General features: G+C 39.2%; 1 protein-coding gene across 5 annotated transcripts in view; it reads right to left on the minus strand.

The window, feature by feature from the left end:
* RAB4A (RAB4A, member RAS oncogene family) overlaps window positions 1–15,769 on the minus strand; it is a 68,066-nt gene that overhangs the window by 14,247 nt on the left and 38,050 nt on the right. For 4 of the 5 annotated variants that reach the window (XR_002825264.1, XR_002825262.1, XR_002825263.1 and 1 more), the window contains exons 2-4: window positions 8,575–8,655; window positions 5,681–5,795; window positions 64–126 (exon numbers count right to left, since the gene is read on the minus strand). Coding sequence is in view for 2 of the 5 variants with exons in the window: in XM_004384123.3 (XP_004384180.1) it covers window positions 64–126; window positions 5,681–5,795; window positions 8,575–8,655 (259 nt within the window). In the remaining 3 variants the exon portion in view is untranslated. Of the gene's footprint in view, window positions 1–63; window positions 127–5,680; window positions 5,796–8,574; window positions 8,657–15,769 lie in introns of those variants that run through there. The other variant, XM_023738480.1, reaches the window with a different exon arrangement.

Raw genomic sequence — 15,769 nt, forward strand, 5'->3', positions numbered from 1 at the left:
CCAAGCACAGACTTTAGGGAGCAGAGCGCTGAGCAGCACCTTCCAGGATGGGACGTGCATTACCTGGTAATGTCATAGACAAGGAGGGCCCCGGCTGCACCTCTGTAATAACTTCTCGTCACAGACCTGAAAGAATTAAAGTCAAGATCCTTTACTACCACCTTCCCATAAACAAGCACCTATTTTTGTTTTACAAACCACGACACAGGGACTAACATTGCTTTTAAAACAAACGATTCACCAATATCTGAACGTATGTGAGAAAAGTTATTCTATCTGAATCATGTTGCAGTGACAATAAGAAGGTAATCCGAGAGAACTAGATAGCTACTGTTGAGTCGACTCCAACTCATGGTGACCTTATGTATAACAGAACAAAACACTGCCTCGTCCTGTGCCATCCTCACAATCACCAGCATGTTCGAGTCCACTGTTGTGGCTTTTGTGCCAATTCATCTAACCAAGGGTCTTCCTCGCCTTTGCTGACCCTCTACTTCACAAAACATGATGCCTTTGTCCAGTGATTGATCATCTTGATGACATGTTTAAAGCAAGTGAGTCAGACAATGTTCTGTTGTGGTCCGTAGGGTTTTCCCTGACTGATTTTTGGAAGATCATCAGGCCTTTCTTCCTTGTCTGTCTTAGTATAGATGCTCCACTGAAACCTGTCCACCATGGGTGACCCTGCTGGTATTTGAAACACGGTGGCATGGCTTCCAGCATCACAACAACATGAAAATCACCACAGTATGTCAAACTGACAGACTAGGGTGGTGGCAGAGTTGTTAGGTGAGGAATGATCTTCTTTTAAAAATGCAGATGTTCTTCCACCGAACATAAGACACCTCTGGGAATTTCTAAAGAGGGGTGAGGTAAAGGGAGCTATCACAAAGCCTAAATGAGCACTGAGGCACTCAGGAATCCTACTCTCATCCTTTGTGAGTTCCATAGTTTCTCTCTTGAACAGCCTTCTCCACTCTCTACCCTTGGAAAAGAGAAGTCATCAGGTAGGCGCACCCTCACCTGCTGACCACTGACCCACAATCATCACTGCACCTGCGCTCATCTTCTGCTCCCCCCATTACTAAGAAGGAAATGTTGCTCCATCTATTTCAACTGAGCTCTTGAGCACATCTTATCCATTCTCTCATTCTCAGGGGCTTTTTCTCTCACTTTCTCCCCATGCATTATCAATCTTTCCTTCTTTGCTAGATTTTTCTCATTAGTAAAATAAAATTTGCTCCAGTATCTCCCATCTTACAAAACAAAAACAAAATATGCCATACAACCCTTCTATTCTAGCTAGTATTCCACTGTTTGCTTTTCTCTACATCCAAACTTCTCAAAAGAGGTGTCTTTAACCATGTCTCCATTTCTTCACCTCTAATCTGGCCTCCATCACTCTCTCCTGATTTTCCCCCTCTCCCATTTGCCACTTCATCTTCTCCAACTCTGGATCATTCTTCTTAATCTGCCCTATTAGGATTGGAGTTCCTTCGGATCTTCTTTCTTATCAACACTTTTGACTCAAATTTGTTTCTCCAGCTCAGATGACTTCTGAGACCTACTTAGAAATCCAATTGTCCACTCTGCATCTCCAGATGACTGTCTAACACATCACACTTAACATTTATAACACAGAACTCGTTTTGGTTTCCAGTTCCAATTCCACCCTGGCATAGGAAGTGATATCACCATCCACTCAGTTTCTAAAGCTAGAAATTTCTGTGTGTCCTTGACTCCTCCTTTGTGTCCATCTCCACATTCAATCCATCAGCCAAGCCCTGTTTGCAACTTGAGCATCTCCTTCATTGTACACGTCTTTCCATCTTCACTGCCACGCCCCTAATCCAAACCACCACCACCACCACCACCACCAAATCTCTGCCTGGCCACTGCAATGGCCGCATGACTGGTCTCCGTTTCATGCATATTTGCCTAGTCCGTTCTCCATGGAGCAGCCTGAGTGGCTGTGTAAGAATGCAGATCAGATCAGGTCCCTCCCCTACTGAAAATCCTTCAGTGGTTCCCGGCTCACTTCACACTCAAACTCCTCCTTGTGTCTGTAAGACCCTGCCTGTCCTTAGGCAACCTCCCACTCACCATGCTTCAGTCACACTGGTCTCATTTCCATTCTTCACCACACCAAGCTCCCTCCTGCCCCTGTCTGTACTCGCCACAAGCAAGGCTGGTTTTTAAATTTATATTTTTCATTCTTCAGGCTTTATTAAACATCATCTCCTCAGAAAGGTTTTCCCTAACCACGTTCATTCAAGTAGGACACCTCCCTCCCACCCCACCCTTGCCATTCTTCAGCACACCATCTCTTTCTTGCACTAATCTCATTTGGTAATTACATGATTTTTGTATGTTTACTTGCTGTCTGTCTTCCCTCCATGTGACAGGGTCCTGTGCGCTCGTTCACCAGCATGCTCTGGTACCCAGCACAGTGCCTGGGATATTGCCAGGCAGTCATTAAAAACATTTGCAGAATAAAATAAACAGTGCCTAGAATGGGAGGAAAATATGGAACAAAACCTCAAATTCCTAATTAAAAAAAAAAAAAAAATCAGACCTACTGGAGGGGTTAAGACTAGAGGACTCCCCAAGACTTGCCCTGATCTCTCTTCAAACCCTGATGTGAAACTAACCCCTGAGGTCACCTTGTGGCTAAATAACAAATTGGCTCAAAAATAATATCATCCATAAGTACTGTGCTCCTTTAAAAAAAATCACCCATATGAGACCAGACAGACAACAATTACTTTAAAACAAAGATGAGAATATAAGGGGGCAGGGAAACAAGATTAATGGAAATAGAACAACCAGGATAGAAATAATGAGAATGTTCACACATTGTGAAGAATGTAACCAATGTCACTGAACAACTTGTGTAGAAACAGTTGAATGGGAACCTAAACTGTTGTATAAAACTTCACTGAAAATAAAATATTATTTAAAAAATAGTAATAAAAATAAACAGTGCTTACTCTGTAGGTAAAAAGAAAACTGTGGAACTTACAAAAATCCCCAAACTACTCGGAAAAGCACAGCTATTTTAAAATTTACTTTTTAGCTCTTAAACCCCAAAGGCAGTTATGTAGCTTGAACCTTCCCCTTTCTATCTTTAGATCGCTACCATTGAGGGGCACAAACTGAAATGGAAGACGGGTGGCAGGATGATAAAGACGAGATTTTCAGTTCTTCCCAAGGTCGCCTCTTACAGCGGACGTAGGCGGCCTCTCTTCCACTTGTTGCTGTTTGCCACTGAGTAGATTCTGACTCACAGTGATCCTATACGACAGAGTTGGACTGCCCCATGGGGTTCCCTAGGCTGTAATCTTTATGGGAGCAAATCACCAGGTCTTTTCTCCCTCGGGGCAGTTGGGTGGGTTCCAACCTCAGACGTTTCGGTTAGCAGCCAAGTGCTTAACCATTGCGCCACCAGGGCTCCTTATGTGTGGAATCCCTCTGCTGACTTGATCTTCCTCTTTTTGGTCTTACTCCTTTGTACTGGCGAAGTTTCTAAGAAAGGGGGTGTGGAAGGTAGCGCCCCCGTTACTGCATATATGAAAGCATTCTGAGTTTACTCTCACACTTAATTGATAGCTTGGCTAAGTTAGAATTCTAGGTTAAAAAAAATTCACTGAGTTTTAAAGGTAATGCTCCAATTTCCTCTAGTCTACCATGTTGCTGTTGAGTAGTCCAATGCCATTCCGATGTCTAATTCTTTATATGTAACTGTTTTTTTTAACTCCTAGAACCTTTCTGGATCTTTACTTTATCCCGCTGTTTTGAAATTTCACATGATCTGGAATCTCATTCCTTCAGTGGAAAATGTTCTATTGTTTCTTTCATCGTCTCCTCTGTTCCCCCCTCTCTTCTAGAAGTCTAATAGTCAGTTACTGGACCTCCTAGATTAATACTGTATGATTATTTTGTCTCTCCCATTTTTCCTCGAGTTCATTTTATGTTTTGGGAGACTGCTTTATTTTCCTACTCTATTTAATATGCTATTTTGACTATTCTCTTATGTTATTTTGTTCTTATTACTTGAATGTAATATCTGTTCTAATTTCCAAGGATACTGCAGTTTTAGTGTTTTTCGTGTTCTCTGCAAGTTCCTATTTATCTTAGATTCTTTCTTTTATTTTATAAACTCCCTTCAAATGCCCGATATCCTTGGTTGCTGGTTTATATTTAAGAGCAAGGAATTAAAAGGTCTAAAAGAAACTCTGTATGTGTGGGTAGAAGGGGCCGACTGATGGACTTCTCATAAGATGACTGGATGGGAATTGGGCTGTTTTATTGGTGAAACCAAACGTTAGCATCTTTAGGCCTTTTCTTTTGGTTTTCTCTAGAGAACAGTCCTTTCTCCTGCGTGGGACGCCTAATCCTGGCTGCCAGAAGCAGGGAGTAGGTGGGGGAAAGCGCTGGGGTTCCAGCCATCGGGCATACAGACTTTGGCTTAGTCTCCCTCTTCTCAGGCCTCGCCCGACCCTGACCTCTGCTATGCCTACAACCTTGAGTCTAGATACTGTTTCAACTTAGAAACTATATCCCCCATCTGGTGTGTGTAAACATTTCAACCTCTCCCTCCTATAGAAACTGATGCTTCGAAACCCTGAACATTTCTGGCCTCAGCAGGAAGAAACAGCTTCCTGATCACTGGTATCCTCCATTATGGAAATTAAGATGTCGCATCCTCTGCCTTAAGTCAGTCGAAACTACATCCGCTTCTCATCTGTAAATTTTTTTGGAAATTTCTCAAACATAATAGTGTATTCCCCCATCTTGGTCTTTCTGAGTTAATGCTATTTTCATTACTGTACAGCCATTTCAGTGGGGTCTGGAGGGAGGAGATACAAATGTCTGAATTAAACCAGCCCTTTCATAAGAATGGTTGTGATTAAAGATGGCTAAGATATTTTCAAAGCAAACGACTACTGAGCATTTAATATATGACATCTATATTAAGTAATATACATATATAATTAAGTGAAATGCTTGTAGTAGGGGTGAACTTTATTTAACTTAATTTTGAAAATGAGAATATCTGCATGTGCGTGAAAAACAAAACTAAAATACTAATCTACTTGCCTTAGTAGTTACGGAATACTAAACGTGTAAAAGATTTCTCTCATTTTCCCTGTTTTACAGCTCTGCAGCAGTCTGGGGCGGGGGGAGTCATCATAACAAACATCAATTATGACTATATTGTAATCTAAAGTTGGAGGACAGAATATTTTGTGAACTGTATATAAACCATCAAAACATGCTCGTTAATGTAAAACATCAAAAAAATTCAAAAAACAAAATCCCTATAAGAGATATTAAAAAAAAATTATTTTAGAAGTGAAATACAGAAATTGTTTGCACTATGACCCTGCACTGATTTAATCTAAAAGCATACTGTACAACCCAGTGCTACATCTTCCCCATCACTATCCCCACAGAATAAGTTAGCCTCTAAACTGCAGTGCATTCACTCTGAGCCTTCTAATGTTCTGCTAGTAAATCGATGCTTCATAAGCTAAACAGAATTTCACCCATCTTTTAATTAAAGCTTCCAGAGGTTTCTGAAATCAGCATGGGGTGGGGGAGCTATATATTGAGAGAATATAACTCATTATTTCAATCCACTTTTCAAACACTGTTATTAAGTTAGAGAAAAAGCTACCTGAATCGCTCTTGTCCTGCTGTATCCCATATCTGTAACTTTACGTATTTACCGCCAACATTTATTATCTTTGAACCAAATTCCACTCCTATTGTATGATTTGAGTCATCTTTGACTAAAAAAGAAAAACAAAAACAAAATACTTAATTTTAGAACATTAAGGAAACATGCTTACAGACTTAAACAAGTAAAACTAAAATCAAGGGTTAAGTCAATGGAAAACTTAATTTACTTTAGTCATTTGTTTGGACAGTCAGCTGATAACAAAAGCACTCCTGTTTCAAATAGAATACACACAGTCCCTATTCTCAAAGAGACAATAAAACTTTTCCTCAAAACTCCTGAAATAAATCACACATTTTAAGACCTAGGCTTAAATGGGGCCATGCCATATCAGAACCAAATCTAACTGTCCATTCTTAAGGTATTCACAAATGGTGGGTGTATACCATATCTGCAGACCATCCTGAAAGGACTAACTCCCCAACAACAGTTCTGCAACTGAGTCAATAATAAGGTTGTGATATTGAAACTATATGAATAGGTAAATATTCTAAAGAAATAAAAAGAAGGAAAAGTACTACAGCCCACAAAAGAAACTTGATGGACATCAAAGACTAAGGGAAAAGAAGGAAAAGACAGAGCCAAAGAAAAGAAAAAAACCCATGTTGAATTTTCATAAATGTTAGTGTTATATGGCAATAATTCTGAATGAATTTGCTGGAGAAATCAATACTGTCTGAATGAGCAGGGAGGCAGGGAAAGTAAGTCATATGATAAACTAAAATAAGCTCTCTGCAAAAGGAAATTTCTGTGATAATAAAAGGATAAGCTAAAATCAAATATAGTTACATAGCCTATTGACTAGTTTCTACTTTGTAGGGCAAAATTTAAATCTAGCAAAAATCAAGGATATGATTTGACCACTGCATTTGTTGTTTTCTTGGTGAGTGAAGGGGATGAAGGAATCCCTGGGTGGTGCAAATGGTTAACGTGCTTGGCTGCTAACCAAAAGGTTGGAAGTTTGAGTCTACCCAGAGGTGCCTTGGAAGAAAGGCCTGGTGATCTGCTTCTGAAAAAAATCAGCCATAGAAAACCCTATGAAACACAGTTTTACTCTGACACACAAGTCGTTGCCATGGGTTGGAGTTTACTTGACAGCAACTGATTGTTGTTGCTGAAGGGGATGAAAGATTAATACTGACTACACCAGTCTGAGTCATGCCTAGGTAGAACACAGCTAGTATGTACATCCCACTTGAATTAAGCTACCAGGCAAAACATGGAATAAAAGTCTCCAAAAAGAGACACGTAAAGGCCAAGGGTATCTTGATTACAACATGGCCACAAGAAGAACACTAAGACTAGCCAAAACATGCGCACCAGGCTCCATCCTCAGAAATTAGGCGAGGACCATCAAAGGGAATGGCGCTCTGGTGGTACAATGGTTAAGTACTCGGCTGCTAATCAAAAGGTCAGCAGTTCGAGCCCACTGGTGGCCACCATGGAGAAAAGACCCAGCAGTCTGCTCCTGTAAATATTACAGCCTGGGAAACCCTCTGGGGCAGTTCTACTCTGTCATATAGGGTCGCTATGAGTCGGAATCAACCTGACAGCGCACATCATCATCATCATCATCATCATCATCAAAGGGCATTATTTTCTGAGACTGTACAAAGCAAAGTTTTGACAACTTGTAAAGAAACTTGGGCCACCCAGTGAATGAATACTTGCTAAATTCAATAAGACTGGTTCTATCACTAACCCATGCTAGGTCCATCTCACTAAACAGAGACTCTAGCAAGATTCTGGTCGATGAAAATGGAAGTAGCAGAATAAATTTCTAGAATTCTATTCTTTAAAGCTCTTTGTCAACATATCTTATACTGTTTCTTTTCCTCTTTTTACTTGCCACCTACACCCTGGTTGCGCAGTGTTTAAGTGCACAGCTGCTAACCGAAAGGTCAGCAGCTCAAACCCACCAGCTACTCTGCAGGAGAAAGATGTGGCAGTCTGCTTCTGTAAAGATTACAGCCTTGGAAACCCTATGCGGTAGTTCTACTCTGTTCTATAGGGTTGCTATGAATCAGAATCGACTCAATGGTAGTGGGCTTGGTTTTTTGGTAAGGTATATGCATACTTACTTAAGATGAACTTCATCAAATCAGATTCATTCCATTTTTGAGCCTTCATCCAACGGCTACTAAATAAACAGGTCATTCTCTACAATTCTTTCCATTATTATAAAAGCATTGTCTATTTTAAGGGCCTTTCAAACCTACAGTCTTCTCCATTTTACGAAGGTCTCACATAGTTTGGAATAAAAAATTAAACCTTCTTTACCAAAACAGTGCAAGTCAATGGAAAAAGACAGGTTCTGTGGTCAAAAGGCCTGGATTTTAACCTACCAGTTACTAGGTGAAATCTAAGAGCACACAACCAATTTCTCTAGAGCTGTTTCCTAACCTGTAAATAGAACTGGTGGCAATGACTGCCTTAATGACAATACAAGGCTACTGTGAGGACCGAAATATTTTATCCAAAATGTACCACTAGGGTTCCTCTGGTCTTTGCCTGCCAGTAAACAGAATTCCTGTCAAAGAATTCCTCTGCTGCCTCCAGCATAAATATACTATCTTTCAATATCTGTAAAATGTGCAGTATTGTTAACATGTTGAAAAGTGAACCACTTTAATATTAAAATGCTAACTTAAAAAAATTCAACCTTATTACCAAAAGCTTAATAGCATAAACCTTTTCTGTTATTTAAAAATACTTTTAAAATGATTTTTTTCCTAAAAAAATATTCAGAAACTTTGCTGTAAACAAATCTGAGGTGAGAGCATTCTCCGAACAAGACATGCAAGAAAGACTGATCATTTAATGTCACTTACATTTTTTTTCAATAAACTGATGAAGTAAGCAAGACTTGCCAGTTCCTGCATTTCCAATAACCAAGAATTTAAACAAAAAATCTGAAAGATAAAAAGAGACTGTGTAAAATAATTCCAAAACAGTTGCTACGAATCTATCCTTAAACTATGATTACAAAATTTAAGGCAATCTTAGTTGTTAATGTAATAATAGAAAAAAAGAAGTAAAGCAAATCTTCTGTGAAGATGACAATTGTTGTCAGTTGCTGTTGAGTCGATTCTGACTCATGGTCACCCCATGTGTCCAGAGTAGAACTGCTCCATAGGGTTTTCATGGATGTGACCTTTTGGAAGCAGATCTCCAGGCCTGTCTTCCGAGGTGCCTCTCGGTGGGTTTGAACCACCAATCTTTTGGCTAGTAGTCCAGTGTTTAATCATCTGTGTCACCCAGGGACTGTGAAAATGACAACAAACATGTTAAATTACCTTTCCACTTAAGTATTTTTTTGTATTTGGCTTACATTCAAACTGAGAGATTTTTCAAACTATGCTAGTGGGACAACTTGCTTTGAAGTTGCAAGTTTGAAAACTACTCTTCTAATGAATAACACATGTCCACTTTCTAGCTATTATTTAAAGAAATATGATCTCTGGATGGCACAAACGCTTTGCAATTGGCTACAAACTGAAAGGCTGGTGGTTTGAACCAATCCAGCGGTGTCGCAGAAGACCTGATCATCTGCCTCTGTAAAGATTACAGCCAAGAAAACTCTATGGGGTTGCCATGAGTCGGAATTGACTGGAGGGCAACGGTTTTGTTTGTTTGTTTTCTTCAAAGAAACATGCATACCCAATCATAAGCAGAAACAGCCTTATGAAATTTCAACTGTCTTCTATACCAGAGGAAAAATTTGATAGACTTATAGTTATGGGCTTTGAGAAACCTACTCCTTTGTTCTTTTTAAAATTAGGAGTAAGTTTTCTCCATACTTGCAGATTTTTGTGTTTTTAACTTCTTTTCCTCCAACTATGACTTGTGGGAAGGACTGCTTAAGCTAAGTCTGAATCAGTATTTCAAGTGTGAAATTTGTCTGATTCAGTGTGGGTTTACATTTCTTCTTTACACAGAGCAATATATTTAATTTGGAATATTATTTCGCATAAAGTAAAAATAAATGGAATTTGTTAATTAGCATAACATAAGTTAACCCCACATTGCCCGTGGTGATTTACTTTGCTTCTTCTGTAAGCAAAGAACTTTAGTTCTGCTTAGCCAGGAGCTACAGAACACCAACTCTCTCTCACTTTTCACTCCTACTGCTTTGAGTTCATTCCTTCACACTTTGATCTTGACCCACCACCTGCTAACCCACATGCCTCCCTACTCATTTCGTGGCCCCCAAAGACCCTGCTCCATACTCTTACTGATCAACTACCTGTTCTTTTGTTTGCACCTTTGAAAGTGTCACCTTATCACTGCTTTTCCAGATCCAGACCAAGTACTCCCTATCCCTGGCTACCCTTCCTCCCCCAGTTAAGCCCTAATAGTCTATTTCTTAGCTGACACTTGGCCTAGCTGTACTTTAAGAACTACATTCATCCTTACTGAACGATTAAGCCTATTCAGCCTCTCGTGATTTCCAAATGGTTATAGACAATTGAACTTACAGAAGAGTGCTATTAGAATTATGTCAACATTTAAAAATACCAACAGGTTTATGCTTCTGGCTCTTTAAACACATTTCCCTTTTAAAATTAATCATGAGCTGGTACACAGGTAAATTTGGCACTCAAATTTAGATAACCATGTGGACAATGAACCTCCAATCCAAGATACTAGCAACTATAATACAAATGGCTCTAGAAAATGATATCACTGGGGTGCCTGGAAAATACAGCATCTTCAACACAAAATGTACAAGATTCCCACATATATACCTCATCTGAAGATGAGCTCACAAGATAAAATTCCAAAACACTCATGAAAACAATCCACCATGAATGTGTCAGCAACTAGCTGACTTTGACTTTAAGAATTTGATTTTTTTTTTTAATAAAAGAGGTCTTAAAAACATGCGAGTAGCCCCCAAAGATACAACTATTGGTCTCTACTTGTCTAGGACAATTGAGAAAGAAGGAAACCAAAGACCCAATGAACAAACTAGTCTACAGGACTAACCAGTCTACGTGAACCATGGCCTTATCTACTCTGAGACTAGAAGAACTAGATGGTGCCAAGCTACCACTACCTACCATTCTAATCAGGCCACAACAGATGGACCCTGATAGAATGGGAGAAAAACGTGGAACCTCAAATTCCTAAAATACAAACAAACAAAAAAATAGATTACTGGACAGGCTGAGACTGGAGGACTCCCTGAGACTACTGCCCTAGATGAACCAAAACTAGCCCGTGAGGTCACCTTTTAGCTAAATAATAGACTGACTCACAAAATAAAGAATATCACTTGTAGGTACTGTGCTCCGTTAAAAAATCACCTATATGAGACCACGCAGTAAAAGATTACATTAAAACAAAGATGAAAATGTAAGGGGGCAGTGAACCTAGACTAATAGAAATGGAATAACTGGAACAGAAATATTGAGAATGTTCACGCATTGTAAAGAATGTAACCAATGCCACTGAACGATGTGTAGAAATTGTGGAATCGGAACCTAAACTGCTATGTAAAACTTCACCGAAAACACGGTAAAATACTATTTAAAAATAATTCAAAGAAAGAAAAATTGATAAAGTATCCTCAAAATGATTAATATCATAAAAAAGGAAACTGAATGTGTAAGAATAAGATGCTATCAAAAAAAGAATAGGGAGATTTCCAGAATATCTAGAAATAAAAATTTCACTCATTAAAATTATAACCATCACTCGTCTGTTAGTTTGTCATCCTGTGGGAGCTTGCTATGGTGCTGCAAGCTATGCCAGTAGTATTTCAAATATCAGCAAGTTCACCCATGGTGGACAGGTTTCAGTAGAACTTCCAAACTAAGAGACTAGGAAGAAGGACCTGGTGATCTACTTCTGAAAAAAAGTGACCAGCGAAAACCTTATGAACAGCAGTAGAACACTGTCTGATATAGTGCTGAAAGAAGAGCCCCTCAGGTTGGAAGGCACTCAAAATATGACCGGGGAAGAGCTGCTTCCTCATAGTAGAGCCAACATTAATGACATGGATGGAGTCGAGCTTTCAGGGCCTTCATTTGCTGATGTGGCACAACTCAAAAGGAGAAGAAACAGCTGTAAACATCCATTAGTAAGAGGAACATGGAATGTGTATAGTATGCATCTAAGAAAATTGGAAGTTGTCAAAAATGAAACGGACTGCTTCAAGGTAAGTATCTTCAAGCATTAGTGAGCTAAAATGGACTGGTACTGGCCATTCTGAATTGGACAATCATGTGGTCTACTATGCCAGGAATGACAAATTGAAGAGGAACAGCATTGTATTCATCGTCAAAAAGAAATTTCAAGATCTATCCTGAAGTACAGTGCTGTCAGTGATAGGATAATATCCATACGCCTACAAAGAAGACCAGTTAATACGGCTATTATTCAAATTTATGCACCAACCACTAAGGCCAAAGATGAGGAAACTGAAGATTTTTACTAGCTTCTGTAGTCTGAAAATGATCAAACATGCAATCGAGATGCATTGATAATTACCGGTGACTGGAATGCAAAAGAAACGAACAAGAGTTAGTAGCTGGAAAATATGGCCTTGGTGATACAAACAACACTGGAGATAGCATGATAGAATTTTGCAAAACCAATGACTTATTCATTGCAAATACCTTTTTTCGACAACATAAATGGTCACTATACACATGGACTTCACCAGATGAAATACACAGGAATCCAACTGACTACATCTGTGGAAAGAGATGATGGAGAAGCTCAATATCATCAGTCAGAATAAGGCCACAGGCCAAATGCGGAACAGACCATCAATTGCTCATATGCAAGTTCAAGTTGAAGCTGAAGAAAATTAAAACAAGTCCACGAGAGTGAAACTACAACCTTGAGGTATCTCACCTGAATTTAAAGACCATCTCAAGAACAGATCTGATGCAATGAACACTAGTAACCGAAGACCAGACAAGTTGTGGAATGACATCAAGAATATCATACATTATGAAAGCAAAAGGTCATTAAAAAGACAGGAAAGAAAGAAAAGACCAAAATGGATGTCAGAAGAGACTCTGAAACTTGCTCTTGAACGTCAAGTAGCTAAAGTGAATGGAAGAAATGATGAAGTAAAAGAGCTGAACATAAGATTTCAAAGGGCCGCTCGAGAAGACAAAGTAAGGTATTATAATGAAATGTGCAAGGACTTGGAGTTAGAAAACCACAAGCGAAGAACTTGCTCAGCATTTCTCAAGCTGAAAGCACTGAAGAAAAAATTCAAGCCTTGAGCTGCAATGCTAAACAAGTCTGTGGGCAAAATACTGCATGATGCAGTAAGCATCAAAAGAAGATGGAAGGAATACAGTCACTGTACCAGAAAGAATTGGTCAATGTTTAAACATTTCAGGAAGGAGCATTTGATAAAGAACTGATGGTACTGAAGGAAGAAATCCAAGGTACACTGAAGGCACTGGCAAAAAACAAGGCTCCAGGATCTGATGGAATACCAAATGAGATGTTTCAACAAACGAATGCAACTCTGGAAGTACTCATTCATCTATGCCAAGACATTTGGAAGACAATAATCTGGCCAACCGACAGCAAGAGAGTCATATCTGTGCCTATTTCAAACAAAGACAATCCAACAGAACGTGGAAATTAACAAACAATATCATTAATATCATACACAAGTGAAATTTTGCTGAAGATCATTTAAAAACAATTGCAGCAGTACACCAACAGGGAACAGCCAGAAATTCAAGCCTAATTCAGAAGAGGACATGAAACCAGAAATATCATTGCTTGATATCAGATGGATCTAGGCTGAAAGCAGAGAATACCAGAAAGATGTTCACCTGTGTTTTAGTGACTATGCAAAGGCATTCGACTCTGTGGATCATAACAAATTATGGGTAACAGTGTGAAGAATGGGGAATCCAGAACACTTAACTGTGCTCATGTGGAACCTGCACATAGACCAAGAGGCAGTCATTGGAACAGAACAAGGGGATACTGCGTGGTTTAAATCCAGGAAAGGTGTGCATAAGGGTTGTATCCCTTCACCGTACTTATTCAATCTGTATGCTGATCAAATAATATGAAAAGCTGGATTACAGTATTTTTATGTTATGTTTGTCAACTGCACCCTCCTCTCAGTGAGGGATATTTTCATAAGTGTGCTATACTAATTTTTTTAATAGATGAATTTTATTGCATCTTTTTTTTTATTAAATTTTTTATTGTATTTTAGATGAAGGTTTACAGAACAAATACTTTCTCGTTAAACAGTCAGTACACATATTGTTTTATGACATTGGTTAACAACCCCACAACATGTCAACACTCTCCCTTCTCGACCTTGAGGACATTTTTTTGGTGAAAATACACATAGCCAAAGTTACACCATTCTGAAAGTTTCTACATGTACAATTCAGTGACATCAATTACATTCTTCCAGTTGTGCTGCTATTCTCACTATTGCTTCCCAAATTATTCCATCACCATTATCTTCAACTCACTGTACCCTAGGCTTCCCATCAAACCTTCTGAGTTGCTGTTGTCAATTTGGTCTCACACAAATAATTCTTTTTTTTTTTTCTTTTTTGGTACCTTAGATGAAGGTTAGAATAGTTTCTCATTAAACAGTTAGTATGTATATTGCCCTATGACAATGGTTAACAACCCCATGACATGTGAACACTGTCCCTTCTCAACCTTGGGTTCCCTATCACCACCTTTCCTGTTCCCTCCTGCCTTCTACTCATTGTCCCTAGACTGCTCTGCCTCATTAGTCCTGTTTTGTTTTATGAGGCTGTACAATCCTCGGCTAAATAGTGAACTTCAGAAGGGGCTTCATCACTGAGCTAAAAGGGTGTCCGGGGGCCATACTCTAGAGGTTTCTCCCATCTGTCAGTCCAGTAAATCTGGTCTTTTTTGTGAGTTAGAATTTTGTTCTACATTCTTTTCCAACTCTGTCCAGCACCCTCTATTGTGATCCCAGTCAGAGTAGTCGGTGGTAGCAGGGCAGCATCTAGCTGTACTGTACAGTCTGGTGAAAGCCATGGTAGCTATGGTCCACTAGTCCTTTGGAGTAATCTTTTCCTTGTATCTTATTCTCTTCATTCTCCCTTGTTCCTGAAGGGGTGAGACCAGTGGAGTATCTTAGATGGCTGCTCACAGGCTTTTGAGACCCCAGACGCTACTCACCAGGTAGAATGTAGAACACTGTCTTTATAAACTGTGTTATGCCAATTGAGCTAGATGTTCCCCGAGACCATGGGCCCCACAGCCCTCTACCCAGCAATTCAGTCCCTCAGGGAGTTTGGATGTGTCTATGGAGCTTTCATAACCTTTCCTTGTACAAGCTGTGCTGGCTTCCCCAGTAATGTGTACTGTCTTACCCTTCACCAAAGTCACCACTTATCTATTTAGTTCTCCCCCCATCCCTCCCATCACTCGTAACCAACAAAGACTGTTTCTTTTTGTGTGTAAACTTTTACATGAGTTATACAGTAGAGGTCTCATACAATATTTGTCCTTTTATGATTGACTTATTTCACTCAGCATAAAGTCCTCCAGTTTCATCCATGTTATGAGATGCTTCACAGACTCATCATTGTTCTTCATCTTTGTATAATACCCCATTGTGTGTATGTACCATAGTTCGTTTATCCATTCATCTGTTGATGGGCATCTAGGTTGTTTCCATCTTTTTGCTACTGTGAACAGTGCTTCAGTGAATACGGTTGTGCATATGTCTATTAGCGTGACGGCTCTTACTTCTCTAGAATATATTCCTAGGAGTGGGATTGCATTTTGTAATGCTTTTTTTTTTTTGTGGTGCTGACGTTTTCTTTGTTCCTCTTACTCTCCTGTGCTGAGTTCCTTTTGTTTGTAGATTTTTGTTTTCGTTTCTTTTGTTTTTGAAGGTTTTGTTTTTACTGAGACTTTTTTTTTTAAATTTTTTTATTGTACTTTAGATGAAGGTTTACAGAACAAATACTTTCTCATTAAACAGTCAGTACACATATTGTTTTATGACATTGGTTAACAACCCCATGACATGTCAAC

This window comes from Trichechus manatus, unplaced genomic scaffold (assembly GCF_000243295.1).
Source record: "Trichechus manatus latirostris isolate Lorelei unplaced genomic scaffold, TriManLat1.0 scaffold00117, whole genome shotgun sequence".
NCBI classification, from domain to species: domain Eukaryota; kingdom Metazoa; phylum Chordata; class Mammalia; order Sirenia; family Trichechidae; genus Trichechus; species Trichechus manatus.